Source organism: Anguilla anguilla, chromosome 18 (genome assembly GCF_013347855.1).
Source record: "Anguilla anguilla isolate fAngAng1 chromosome 18, fAngAng1.pri, whole genome shotgun sequence".
Taxonomy (NCBI): Eukaryota; Metazoa; Chordata; class Actinopteri; order Anguilliformes; family Anguillidae; genus Anguilla; species Anguilla anguilla.
The window spans coordinates 31,354,335-31,367,785 of record NC_049218.1 but is presented as its reverse complement, the minus strand read 5'-3'; the positions used below and the strand labels follow the sequence as shown (position 1 = coordinate 31,367,785).

The following is a 13,451-nucleotide window of genomic DNA, read 5'->3' as shown; positions in this document are numbered from 1 at the left end:
CTTAGATGCCACTTGTTTGGCAGACACACGGTCATGTGGCCGTCTAGCAGTGGGAAACAGCTGTGCACTAGCCCTTACCATGACCAGCACGTCCCGGCTGACCCCCTTGGCCAGCCCGTTCCCATGGGCCTCAGCTCTCTGGCCGGCCTTCCTCATCCTGCTCTTCATGCGCGACCGAGCCTTCGCCAGCTCCCGCTTCATGTGCTTCTCAAACGCCTGGCAGATGCTATCAGAGCTGTCCTCCTCCTTCAGGTCCCAGAGGTCCTCCTGAACCAGTGGCCTCCTGTAGCCATTCACAACCATGCTACAGAGAGAGAGAGAAAGAGAGAGAGAGAGAGGCTGCATTAACGCCAAGATTGTGTACTGTCGTACAAAGCATCTTATTGCTATCACTAGATTATGGGGAGTACACTCTCAGTTTCTCTCTCCCTGGAGGAGTGGGGGGGTATCTCTTGGTGGTGGGGTAGGGTGTTACAGGTCTGTCCCTGTCCAGACCTTATTTGGGCAAATAAAGGGAACTGTGGGTATAGAAAGCTTGCTCAGGATTGCATTTACAGGTAATCATTCAGGGATAATCTGCTTAACAGCTCTGGTACCATAAACATGTCGAAATCATGTGGTTACATACTTTGGGAGTCATCCCGCCTACCTGTTAAACCAGTTGAATGTGATTCTACTGAGAAATGATGCTCCGATCTCTGGGTTCTGAATCAAATAAACCATAGAGAAACATGTTCATATATCATTAAACCAGAAGTATATTCACTGTATTTTAATATATACTGAATACTCACTGAAGAATACTACAGCCAAGAAGCACACTCTATGCAGTGTTTTAGCCCACAGAATTAAAGTTCAAAGTTTGTTTCTGTGACATTTTAATTGCACTGTATTGTTATTTATGCGCCTCCAGCTATCGGTTCCCTGGTCTGTGATTGCTTCCACCACACCCTTCCCCCAGATTGAGATTGCGTCCGCCACCAATCCAACACCCCCCCCCACCGCCCCCCCATCAATCCCCCATCCCCAAACATTCCAGTTTAGGGCCACCAAAATCTGTCTCTGTGTACTGTAATATGAATCTGTCAATGACATATTTCATATTTCAGAGGATGTGTCACATATCCTCAGCCCCAACTCCGATGCTGCCCATCTCATGTGGAAGTGAGAGCAGTCGGGTGTATGCACCTTTTTAACGGTGTCCACAGCCTCTGGGGGAATATCGGCAAAGGCTGACAGGGCAAGGGCCAGCACCTGCAGACCAAAGGACATGTAGAACAGGCAGAAGCGTGGAAGGTCTTCTATTTCACCCTGAAAGAGAGCAAAAGAGGGAGAATAGACTTAGAGGACAAAATTTCCAAAGGGGGCAAAAACGGGGGAGGGGGGGGGGGGCTTGGGGCTGGGGGGAAAGATGGCTGATGACCATCACGGCTTTGTTTATTCAAACCAGCTTTCTACTCCACTGGGATGGATTGGTTTTGGCCCTTTACTATAAAAATAGGCCTACAAATTAATACAATTTATAGTGAGGACTTCACATTGAACAAAGTCCAGAAACATATGTGGCACTCAAGGACCAGGGTTGCATTACATTACATCACATTTATTTAGCAGATGCTTTTATCCAAAGCAACGTACAAAAGTGCATATCATGGTAATTGGACAACTACAAAACACAGGTTCAATAAGGTACGATTACGAATAAGGTTGTCTACACCTTTCCAGATCAATTGTTCTTGTTCTTGTAATATTGCCCTCATTCTTCATTGTGTACTTGTATATTCCATTCCCCCCTTTTACAATGTGGAAATGGATAGTTCTCCACAGATGGATGTAGAACACTTGTAAAATAAAATGTAAATAAGAAACACGGGGATACTCTTGCACATCCGCTCCCTCCCAAACACACCCACCGTTCTGAGCGCTTCCCGCAGAAGGGTCTGGAAGGAGAAGACCTCGCACACGACCAGCACCAGCCAGAAGAGAAAGAGCGACCCTGAATCTACAGCTCCCGGTTTCCTCCGCATACCCTCCTGACAAAGGATCACCAGGACCTGGAGCCAACAGAATGGTAGACAAAACAAATTATACCCACAACATACAAAAAACAAAAAAACAAAACAAAAACAAATAAAGAACACTTCAGCCCATTTGGGCAAAACTGGCTTATGAGGAATATGATATTTTTGATACAATCCATATTGAGCCACTCGGGCCTTTCCTAGTACAGCCTTTAATGTTTCTGGAATATGGTATGTATCAAATACGGTAAATGTAAACACACACACGCACACACACACACACACACACACAGAGGTAGATATATATGTATCAGAAAATTATTCTCTGCCTTAAATCCTTACCCAGGAAATGGTGAACAGAACAGGGTTTGTGTAAAGGACTGCTGGATTTACACCATTTGCATTTCTGTCACTTGATGGCCCATGATCCTCTCCTACAGTGACTGCAAGTCCAGCAATGGCAGTCAGTAAAAGAAGGCCAGCCAGGACCTGAAAGAGAACAAAAACAGTATGTACATAGGTGTAACTGCAGCCCAGCTATGCAGTAAAAATGTCCTGGCCAACTGCAGACTAGCCTAACTCATAGCCTTGTAAACTTACAGTACTGAGAGCCTGACACGCTCATAAAACAAAGTAGTTTCGACCAAATATAGCGAGCTGAAACAAATTTTGTAACATGTAGGCCTGTTCTATGCTTGAAAATGTTTCCAAGTCAAATTTTTTTAGCTAAACTGATTATGAATTAAGGGAACACATTATAGCCATTTGTTATATGCCAAATCCAGGTCATCTAAGCCCTATTTGGGCAGGGTTTGAGTTACAATTCTTGAGAGCCAACATGCATAATTTCAACATTGGCTTTTTCAAACCACCTTCATGTTTGTCCTCAAACTTTCCTTTCTAGTTACCTCTGTGGTAAGTGTCTCCAGTGATCGAGTGTTATAGGAACTTAAAATATCAGAGATTCTATGTTGTTCTCGTCTATACAGTATCCTATTTCAAATTACCTGTTTGCTCATGTAGAGCCTGGAGACATGTAGTTTCGAGACCCTCCGTTTGAAGAGGGGTGCGAGGTGCCAGGGGGCAGTGAGCCACAGGAAAGCCAGAGGCACCCAAACCAACACCGTGCGCTCCACACACACCGGTAGGTCCGGGTCAGGACGGTCCAGGAAAGAAGCATTCTGAAACAAGCACAAACACCGCCGGAGGGATTTACAGAAAAAGTAAGAACAGAAGAACAGCTGAATCTTAGGACATTTGTGGCCCATGAAATTCAAAAATGATTTATTTAAAAATATGAATAAATAAAACATTGTTATGCTATGGGGTACCAGACACAAAGTATGGCACATGCACAGTGCTGCTTATCAGAGCAGTCACAGGTTTTTTTTAAATCCAAATATGAATAAAAATAATTTGTTGGTTGAGCAAATACAGCTACAAATACAAGTAGTGGCATCTCCCCCTGCCCCTGATCAGGAATAAATGGGTACAGATGATGGATGTATTTTAAAAAAATTGTCTTTCATTGTCTTATCTTATTGTATTGCTCGCTACCACTTGCCTGAAAGATATTAATCTCAATGGGACTCCCCTGGTAAAACAAAGGATAAATAAAAAAATAAATAAAAGTATAAAATAAAAATAAAAATAAACTAAAAAGAATAAATTGATGTACTCAAAAAGAAATCCTCCAAATCGGCTAATGTATGAGGAGAACGTCATGTTGTAGTGTATAATATAAATATTGTTGTGTATGAGTGTGAGGTAATGTTTGTCATATTTACGGGTCTGATAACACCTGTCTCCTCCTCTTTTGACTCTGGTAGTGTACTTCTTGGGGGAGGGGCTTGGTGTGTAAGGGGAGGAGTTTTGGTAGGTACGTGGGGAGTGTATTGGACCAAGGAAAGTGTTGTACAAGTGATTTTGGGAAAGTAAATATAGCGGCTAAGTGCTAACTGGAGTAGCCATAGAGTATTGTACATAGTGTACAGAGATGTAGACTTGTTTAGGGGAATCCCTGCGCTGAGCACTTTGTTACTTTGCGCTGTAAATAATAAACACACTGGCACTGGAGGTGCTACCATGTCCTTGCCATCGTTTGAAGACCTAATGGCACCTTGGTGGTTAGTCTACTTTCTACTTTCACCCAGAACCTGGCGTGACAGGGGACATATCTCAACACATACAACTTGTTTTTAAAACAAGTTTTTAACAGACCTGTTCTGTTTTAAGTCAAACCCTACCATTAACTTGTGTGATCCAATTTAATAAACAACAGTAATAGTTGATAAACTGATATTCAGTGCAAAATATTATCATTAGGGTACTAAGATCCAGCTCAGATGTGTAATTTTCTTGTGAATTAAAATAAAATTTTAGGAACACTGTAACATAATTCAGAAGGATGAGTTAATATACAGGTATGGTACATAAGAAAATAGAATTGCAATTTATAAGACACAGCTTCGACACAGGGTTGACTTATATAATCATCTAAATAAGCTAGTGACAAAAACGCTCTGAAACATGTCAGCACTGCTAGACTTGATATTTCAAAACCCTTGGAACTGAGGTCCACAATTGTACTTGTTTACTTGTCCAAGATTTAAGATTTTACATTTAATGCTGTCTGTGGACCATATAACTGGGAAAGTACCCAGTTTATACAATTCAGCCTTGGTTTATGAATAGGGTAGTTTGCCTGGATTTCATGTCAACTATATATTGACATTTTTTAACTGAACATTTTTTTTTTTAAACCTTAAATTATTAAAATCAAAATTAAATAGCAAAAATGTCACTTTTGTTAGTAATGTAAGAAAATTATTGAAAACTTTTCAAAAAAAAAAAAAAACAGTTCTTGGTATCCTCAAATTATATACACAAAAGTCAAGCTCTTCAAGTATAAACTCTCATCAAGAAAACTTACCCAAAATGGTGAGCCACAGAACTGATCCAGTGCAGCGGGCATAACTGCACAATCCTGGTTCTTTCAGGACGAGACAAGATGGTTGTGTTTCAAAGTTAGCCAGCAGTATAGACAAGCCTTCAGGGCTAAAGGCAAAGCATGATTCAGCAAGAATGGCAAGTGCTCAAATCAAAAGCAAATGACTGTCTCTGTTCAGGCATCCACACGGGCATCTGTAGTAGTAGTACTAGTCTGAATGGGAGAGGTTAATTCTTAACTCTACTTTTGTGAAGCACTTGTAGCTGGCCTATATTCAAGGAGGCCCTCAGGAAGTTTTTAATTTAGGAAAGTATACAGAGGTTCGAGAAACATTTTCTGGCAGAAATGCACGGTGTCTACTCCAGTCATGAACATGGGCACGCGCTTCTTTCCCAGAATCCCCGTTCCTCCTCTTTTTCATCGCACACTGGTCCAAAGTCCGGACAGAGAGAGAGAGAGAAAGAGAGAAAAGTGGGCGGGCAGGAGTACGCAGATGAGCAGAGTCCACTGAGGCAAGAGTCTTTCTCTCATATTCGCAGCTGAGAGAGAGGTCTCATTAAGTAACTCCGTACATTCCTTCCTGTGGTATGGCGATGGGGCAGCTCCTTGGCTTTCTGGTCACATCCGAGGAACATCGTACGTAAATGGGCTTTGGATGTGACCGTGGACAATCAAGCATGCTGCAAAACTAGGCCAGTTGCGGTGGCACAGAACCAAAATGTTTTCACACAACTTGGTCCCATTGTGCCAGTCAGAACACACAGGGCCCAGAGAAACTCCTATGAATACTGTGTCTTTCTAGTGGACTACTGCTTTCTCTTCCTCTTGTGGAAGGTGTTTTTGTCTTGTTCCAGTTTTTAGCTTTTGCTGGACAATTATTTTAATGGACCAATGTGAGTTACGCTATGTATGAAATAGTTTAATTTATCAAAAATATTATTCCAGAAATTGAATCACTGGGCTATTAAGAACTATCCAATGTAACAAGGCATCTGTAGCCTATAAAATTACTCCCTTTTTCAATGGGAAATTACTATAGCATTTTTGCATATCCTCCTGAACAGATGCGATTCTGTCAACAATTCATTTCTCTAGTTACCTTTCAACAAGAGAAACCGATACAGATTCAAATGACATTTAATTAAGATTATTTATGAAGATATACAAACAGGAGTATATTACTCCTGCCACAAGACATGATACAATTAAAATTGTCCTTGTGTAGCCTACATAAAAGGTGGCACTTTATCTCTTTCTTTCAGCATGTGTATGTTTTAATTATTTGAAAAATTAGGTCAGGAATAAAAACGACACATTAAATTAAACACATGTTGACTGCATAGTAAAATCTGTTGCTCTAATAAGTAGTTCTTGTTTTTCTTTTCATTAGGTTGAGTGCGTTGTTGAGCTGAACACAAAATAGCACAGCTGAAAAAGTTTATCACAAAAAATAAAATTGCACAGCTGCTTAAGGAGAAGTTAGAAGTGGCAGTATCTTTCTTCAAACCAAATGAACGACAAAACACCTAACTGACCGGGAGTGCAACATTCAACAGAGCTGTGGGTGTGATTGGCGGCTGTCACATCTACGTCAAGCCTCCAAGAGAACAATACCATGCTTAAATAAAGTTGATTTATTCAGTTCATGTGATTTAACTTCAAGTAATTTGCAACTTCAAGGGATGTTCTTGAAAATTTCTGTGGGGGTACCTTGGGTATTCTTTTTAAAATGCTTGTATCCATTACTTTTTCTGGATTACATATGTTTCACATGATGGAAGAAAAAAGAAAAGGCAAAACATTTAATAAAGTATAAAAACAATCACTCCATGACAATCACTCTAATTCATTCTAGTGCAGTTATGGAGTACGCATTCACAACTTTGAGTATATATGAAAACAAAAGAGCAAGACCACATAAATACATTGTTTGCGACTGAAGAAATAGAAATAATGACTGTGAAAAATGACTTGGAGCTGCCTGCAATTCTCCAAATATATCTACTCTGTCTTCTCCTGGTTAAAGTGATTTCTCACTTCTGTGTATCCTAAAAAGATCATTTTTAAGCAATCACATGCCTGGGTGTGTTTGTTTACTCAGTTCAGTATCAGTTTCAGTATATGAAGTTGTTTTCCCCATCCCTAAGATAACCATGTTTTGTCCAGAACTGATTTAGTGGGAAGCAGAAGAATGTGTATGTGACTTAATGAGTCTAAAAGATAAGAATAAGAATATAGGTTGACATAGACACCTGTGAACTCTGTGAACTCGGTGAACCCTAAACCATCTCTGAGCTCTTGGTTGTTCTGTTGGGCTTGTCTTTCTTTGTTGTTGACACCTTATTTAAGGAGCTGTGCCTAATTGGCTGAGGGTTTTTTTTGTATGGGAAGGATAATGTGGGTTGATTAAGTAAGTGAATTTTGATGGGAATAATTTTACAATTAATAAAATATAGACCTAAATTCATAAAATATATCAGTACGAAGGCAATGAGTAAATGAGAGGAGGCGTGAAGAAATATGAGCCGATGGATGCAGTAATGCTAAAAGAAATAAAGAATATGGTAGGAATGGTAGCAGTCCCATTCGATTGGTGTTCCCATGCATTTTATGTTACAATAGAACAATGTTTGTCTGTGGAGGAAAAGTATATGCATGGGTGCCCATAGGACAGGGAGGGGTATGTTATGTTGTGTATGTGATTCCTGCCATATAGCATTGTGCCACCCTGTATCCAGCATCATATAGATATAAAAGAGACATTTCAGAAACTGACAGGTTGGCCTCCATTATGGTTCCTGTGTGTGGAGTAAGTCGAGCAATAAAAGAGATAAAACAATTGGCTGTGATAATTGAATCTACAGCTCATGATGCAGCCAAAGCAATACAAAGTATCACCAGAGATACTGAGATGTTAGCAGTGATTTTGCTAAACTGAGCATCTCTGGATTGTGGTCTGGTATCTCTGGGAGGCACAAGCTCTGTGGTAAGTAATGAAAGCTGAACTTACATGCCTGATAACGAAGATGAGATTATTAGCTTTGGATAGCATATTCAAAAAAAGACAGTAAAAATTTATCAAACTCCTTCATGGACTTGGGATATGTTCAGGTGGTTGAAAATGCCTGGTAGGCATTGATACTGTTGTTGTACAGGGAGTCCTGTTGATCTGTTTTATACTGATGCTGATAAGCAGTGTTTTTGACCTTTTTACCGTGTGCCCAAAAGACTACCCCAGTAGTGGTTGTGCTGAAAAGACCCGGCCAGGGGTATCACGAGAGTTCTACAATAATGATGATGATGATGGTATTGTGACTGAAATGATGAAAGGTCACAGAAGGTGGGTGACGACTGAGTGTGTGTTGTGACTCACTCCAACGACAGGTAAGATCTCTGAAAAAGAGACAACCTAAGGCAGGGTTGAAAAGACCCCTCGGGTCACTGAGTAATATAACTTGTGTTTCAAGGCTAGTATGTGCTGCATGAGCGGGCATCGTGATGGTGCAGTGGCTAGCACTGTTGCCTCACAGCAAGAAGGTGCTGGGTTCAAATCTGGCCTAGGCCTTTCTGTGTGAAGCCTTTCTGAATGTTCTCCCTGTGTCTGTGTGGGTCTTTCCTCCCACAGCCCAAAGACATGCAGGTAGGCTAATTGGAGACTCTAAATTAATTGTCCATAGGTATGAGTGTGTGTGAGTGAATGATGTGTGTGCCCTGTGACGGATTGATGGCCTGTCCAGGGTGTATTCCTGCCTCTCACCCAATGCATGCTGGGATATGCTCCAGCATCCCCTGTGACTCTGCTCAGGATAAGCGGGTATAGATAATGGACGGGTTCTCAGACCTTCCACGTCCACTCCAGGCAACACACTTCCCAAGAGCTACAGGGAGTTGTTTTGTGCGACGAGAGATTAACTTGGCCCTTCCCTCACTCTTCCCCTTTGGCATGCCAGAGACGCCATATTCCACAGGGCTCTCACAACACCTGTTAGATAAAGGCTAAACAACATTGTTTGCCTGATTAGATTGAGAGCATGTTATATGAGACTAGAGCATATTGGATAAGGTTAGAGGCAATTGTGTGCTCATTCAGTTTTCATGATAGTGTTAGACTTAGCCAATCATTCATTTCGTTTAATTTCCTATTTCCTATATGAAAAAAATGTAACTGCAAAAGTTTAAACAATATGGTTTCCTCTCTTTCCTTATTTTGGTCATTATTGGCTGCATTATTGTGAGTTTCCCCTGTGTGTGCGCTGCTTGCATTGTTACAGTCACATAAAATAATAATAAAACAATTCCCTTCCTGACTGAAATTGTCTATGGTAATGATGACCTTGATGAAGAAGAGTTAAGACTGTGACAAGCTCAAATTCAATACTTCAATTCAATACAGAGAAAAACCTGGAACAGAGGTACTACTATTTCTGTATTGTGGATGACACATGTTTTACATTGTGCTTATAATCACAAAAGGGTGGAGTATGGAAGATTGTGTACACTAAAGGGATAATGTTTAAGCAATCACGTGCGTGTGTGCACATCAGTAGTTAGATAAGATTGTTTTGCTCAGCCGTAAGATAAGGAGCTCAGAGCTGCGTCAGCTAGCAGTAGATAGCTGAGAGACAGGGTTGGGTGGCTGACATAACCCCTAGAGCATGGGTGTCAAACTCTGGCCCGCGGGCCAAATTTGACCCGCAGTGTAATTATATTTGGCCCGCGAGGCAATCCCAAATGACTACTAGAGCTGGCCCGCCAGTATTATAGACAAATCCGGCGAAACCGGGAAGTAAAGCAGCGCCGCCATTACTGCGTGCCTTGCTGCCAAGCGGCCAAAACCAGACTTCGTTTTTGAAGCTCATTTCCTGGTGTTGTAGTTCCTGGTTGCTCACTAGCGCCACTACGGATGGCTCCAGTATACAGTGCCAATATTTGTTCTGGACCAATGAGGTACAGCTTGCGTCACTTCCGGATTACTGCGTAGGACTGAGCTACAGTAGGGGCTACAATCTGTGGTCACTGGGGTGGGAGGTGGCGTCTCTTGGCCTTGACATTGCGGCTCCGACCACGGTCCACCTGTGCGAAGTCAGAAAATGCAGGCTTCCCATTTTGTAGTGGTTTCATTATAGCGTGTGCTATTTACAGCTGCACTAGACGACCATAAAATAATCCTCATCTGAAGTTTTGCGGTAGCCGAGTCATTTTTACTATTTCCTTTAGCCCACTTAACCAAATAATTAGTTGGCAGAAAGCGTAATCAGCTAACGCTTATTTGCTAGTATATGTGGTAGTCCAGTAGCCTATGCTAAAACAGTTCACAACTTCGGCTACCAAGCCATTTGACTAGCTAGCTAACCCTAACCGGCAAATATTCCATCTGTCAAACGTGTTTGACGGCTTGTTAGTCGTGTACATTCCGTAAATGTCTACCTGGGTTATGCTGCACGAATGTGACAAAGCTAGAAGCTAGCAAGAAAATAATAATAATTAGAAATTCAATGTACATTATTTTTGTCTTTATGCAACAGGTGGAAAACTTGCTCTTCAAAGTGCGTTGTCATATTTACACGCCTGTAGATCAGTTATTAAAATACTTGGTAGATTTGTTAATCACCGCTGACAGTGTTAATTTTTATTCGGTAAAAAGTGACTTGCGAACGATCGGTCAGCTAGCGTCACCCAGCAAGTAAACACCACAAACGGCGATGGAGTAGTAGCAGTTAATGGCTCATTAACTGACTGTGGCGAAAACCTACGACGATAACTTGCTTGGTTAACAGCAGGTCTACCAGACAGTTATATGAAAATTAGCCTAGTCAAATCACCAGTAGTCTACACATCTCTGATTGATTGACCACCAGTGCAGTCGATGTTCTTCCCCTGTAGTTCCTATTGCTAATGCGTGAGCTAACCACGGATAGCTTACCTAGCTCACTGGCAAGCTGATATGCTAGCTAAGCATATTCGTTTTGCCGAGAAACATAAATTGAAGATAACTGAACATACTTGTATTATTAATGTCATACATATAACGTGATTACATGACACAGTACAGTCACGGATGGAAATTAAACTCCGTAAACATTTGATCATATATTTTAAAACATAACGGCAGACAGTCAGCTAGCCTCAAGTTCGTTCTGCAATCGTTCGTTCAGGTTGATGAATGCTCTGCTGTTGTTTTGGCGCGTCAATCAGGACAGGACGCAGAAACGCAGTAGGACGTCCAAACGTTCAACAAAAAACGGACAGTAGTCATAGCGACTTCACGCTACAACTTTCACCGTGCTTCCCCTTCCCAAAAATGGCGAAAAGAAAGGCAGAAAACCGGAGCTTTCTGGACAGGTGGGAGGAAGAATATCTGTTTACATATGTAAAAGACAGACCTGTTTGTCTTGTTTGTGGAGTCAACGTGGCTATAACTAAGGAGTACAACATTAGACGACACTATGAAACGAAACACCATGACAAGTACAAGGACCTGGACATAACTCAAAGGAGACAGAAAGTAGAGGAGATGAAAAGAAGTTTGGTTTCACAACAGAATATGTTCAAAAAAGCCACATCACAAAGTGAGGCTGCTGTAAAGGCTAGTTATATTGTGGCAGCAGAGATCGCAAAATCAGCCCGGCCCTTTAATGAGGGAGAGTTTGTGAAAAAGTGCATGATGAAAGTTTGTGACCTCGTGTGCCCAGAGAAAAAGCAAGCATTTTCAAACGTGAGCCTGAGCAGAAACACAGTAGCTGATCGCACATGTGATCTTGCCACCAATCTGTATGACCAGCTGATGGAAAAGGGAAAAGATTTCGTTGCATTCTCCCTTGCTGTGGATGAGAGCAGCGACGCATCTGATACTGCTCAGCTGTCAGTCTTCATCCGTGGAGTGGACTCAAATCTGTGTGTTACGGAGGAGCTATTGGGATTAAAATCAATGAATGGCACAACCACAGGAAAGGAAATCTTTGAGGAGGTTTCCAAATGTGTAACTGAAATAAAGCTGCCGTGGGATAAACTCGTGGGATTAACGACAGATGGTGCGCCAGCGATGTGCGGTAAAAAGAGTGGACTGGTGGGCAGGGTTCGGGAGAAGATGCGGGAAGAGAACTGTGCAGGTGAGCTAACTGTTTATCACTGCATCCTACATCAGGAATCACTGTGTGGCAAAGCCCTAAAGATGGAACATGTTATGACCACAGTAACACAAGTAGTTAACTTTATAAGAGCCAAAGGTCTGAATCACCGCCAGTTTAAGTCTTTTCTGGAGGAGTGTGGTTCGGAATACGCAGACGTGCCGTATCACACAGAGGTGAGATGGTTAAGCCGAGGAAAAGTACTGAACAGATGTTTCGAGCTGCGTGAGGAAATATGTCAGTTTCTGGAAAGCAAAGGGAAGGACACATCAGAGCTCCGGGAGCAAAAGTTTCTGTGTGAGCTGGCCTTTCTGTGTGACATCTCGAGCCATCTCGATGCGCTGAACCTGCAGCTTCAGGGGCGGGGGCGCATCATCACAGACATGTACGCTGCAGTGAGGGCTTTTAAAACTAAATTGTGCCTGTGGGAGAATCAGATGCTGCAAGGAAACCTTGGCCATTTTCCCTGCTGTCAAACCATAAAAACGCAGATCTCTACCGCCGTGTTCCCATGCGCACAGTTTACTGAAAAACTCAGTGTACTTGGCGCTGAGTTTAGCCGGCGATTTGCCGACTTTGATGTCCAGAAATGTAGGTTTGAACTGCTCAGTAATCCCTTCGCAGTTGATGTGGAAAACGCACCAACCAACCTCCAAATGGAGCTGATTGAACTCCAGTGTAATGACACACTGAAGTCGAAGTATGATGCTGTGGGCGCCGCACAGTTTCCACAGTTCATCCATGACACAATGCCTCAGCTGCGCACCCAAGCTGCTCAGATGCTCTCCATGTTCGGCAGCACTTATCTATGTGAGCAACTTTTCTCCTCGATGAAGATGACTAAAACATCTCACAGGAGACGTCTGACTGATGAACACCTTCGCTCGATACTGAGGATTTCCTCAGCTCAGAGCCTGAGCCCAGACATTGATGAACTACTAGCATCCAAGAAGAGATGCCAGGTATCTGGCTTGGGCACATCAGATTAGATCAGTGTGTAGCAAACTGAGCAATAATTAACCTTTTCTTTATGCACTTTTTTTTAAGGCATGGGCTTGAATGGTTGATTGATTTATTATTGTTGTTTTATTTTTTAAATTATTAGCCTGTGGAAAAAGTTTATTTTGATATTTAAATCAGAAGGCTGCAAATAGAAAAGAGGCATACGATTTTTATTTAAATTTCATTTAATAAATTAATGCCATTGATGTGTTTTTTTATTTGAAATTCGATTTTGCATGTCTGCACTATTGTTATATATTGTATAGTAATAAACGTTGCTTGTTCCATATTCAATGTTAAAGCAAAACTTGTCTGGGTCCATATTAAAAGGTTCATTTGTTCAATGTTGGC

At 41.8% G+C, this 13,451-nt stretch overlaps 2 protein-coding genes across 2 annotated transcripts in view; one reads left to right on the top strand and one right to left on the bottom strand.

The window, feature by feature from the left end:
* Positions 1–5,393, bottom strand: part of abcc2 (ATP-binding cassette, sub-family C (CFTR/MRP), member 2) — a 30,354-nt gene extending 24,961 nt beyond the window's left edge. The window contains exons 1-7 of the mRNA XM_035401151.1: positions 4,954–5,393; positions 3,029–3,202; positions 2,364–2,510; positions 1,914–2,054; positions 1,189–1,311; positions 650–705; positions 79–304 (exon numbers count right to left, since the gene is read on the bottom strand). Coding sequence (XP_035257042.1) covers positions 79–304; positions 650–705; positions 1,189–1,311; positions 1,914–2,054; positions 2,364–2,510; positions 3,029–3,202; positions 4,954–4,995 — 909 coding nt within the window. The 5' untranslated portion in view covers positions 4,996–5,393. The remainder of the gene's footprint in view (positions 1–78; positions 305–649; positions 706–1,188; positions 1,312–1,913; positions 2,055–2,363; positions 2,511–3,028; positions 3,203–4,953) is intronic.
* A 5,873-nt stretch (positions 5,394–11,266) lies between these two features.
* On the top strand, positions 11,267–13,130 carry LOC118218291 (general transcription factor II-I repeat domain-containing protein 2-like). Its single transcript, XM_035400866.1, has one exon. The coding sequence runs from the start codon at positions 11,273–11,275 to the stop codon at positions 13,085–13,087; it is 1,815 nt and encodes a 604-aa protein (XP_035256757.1). The 5' UTR covers positions 11,267–11,272; the 3' UTR covers positions 13,088–13,130.
* Positions 13,131–13,451: the final 321 nt, after the last annotated feature.

Excerpts from the sequence above, each read along its gene's own strand:
- LOC118218291 (XM_035400866.1), top strand. The coding sequence starts at position 11,273 with ATGGCGAAAAGAAAGGCAGAAAACCGGAGCTTTCTGGACAGGTGGGAG.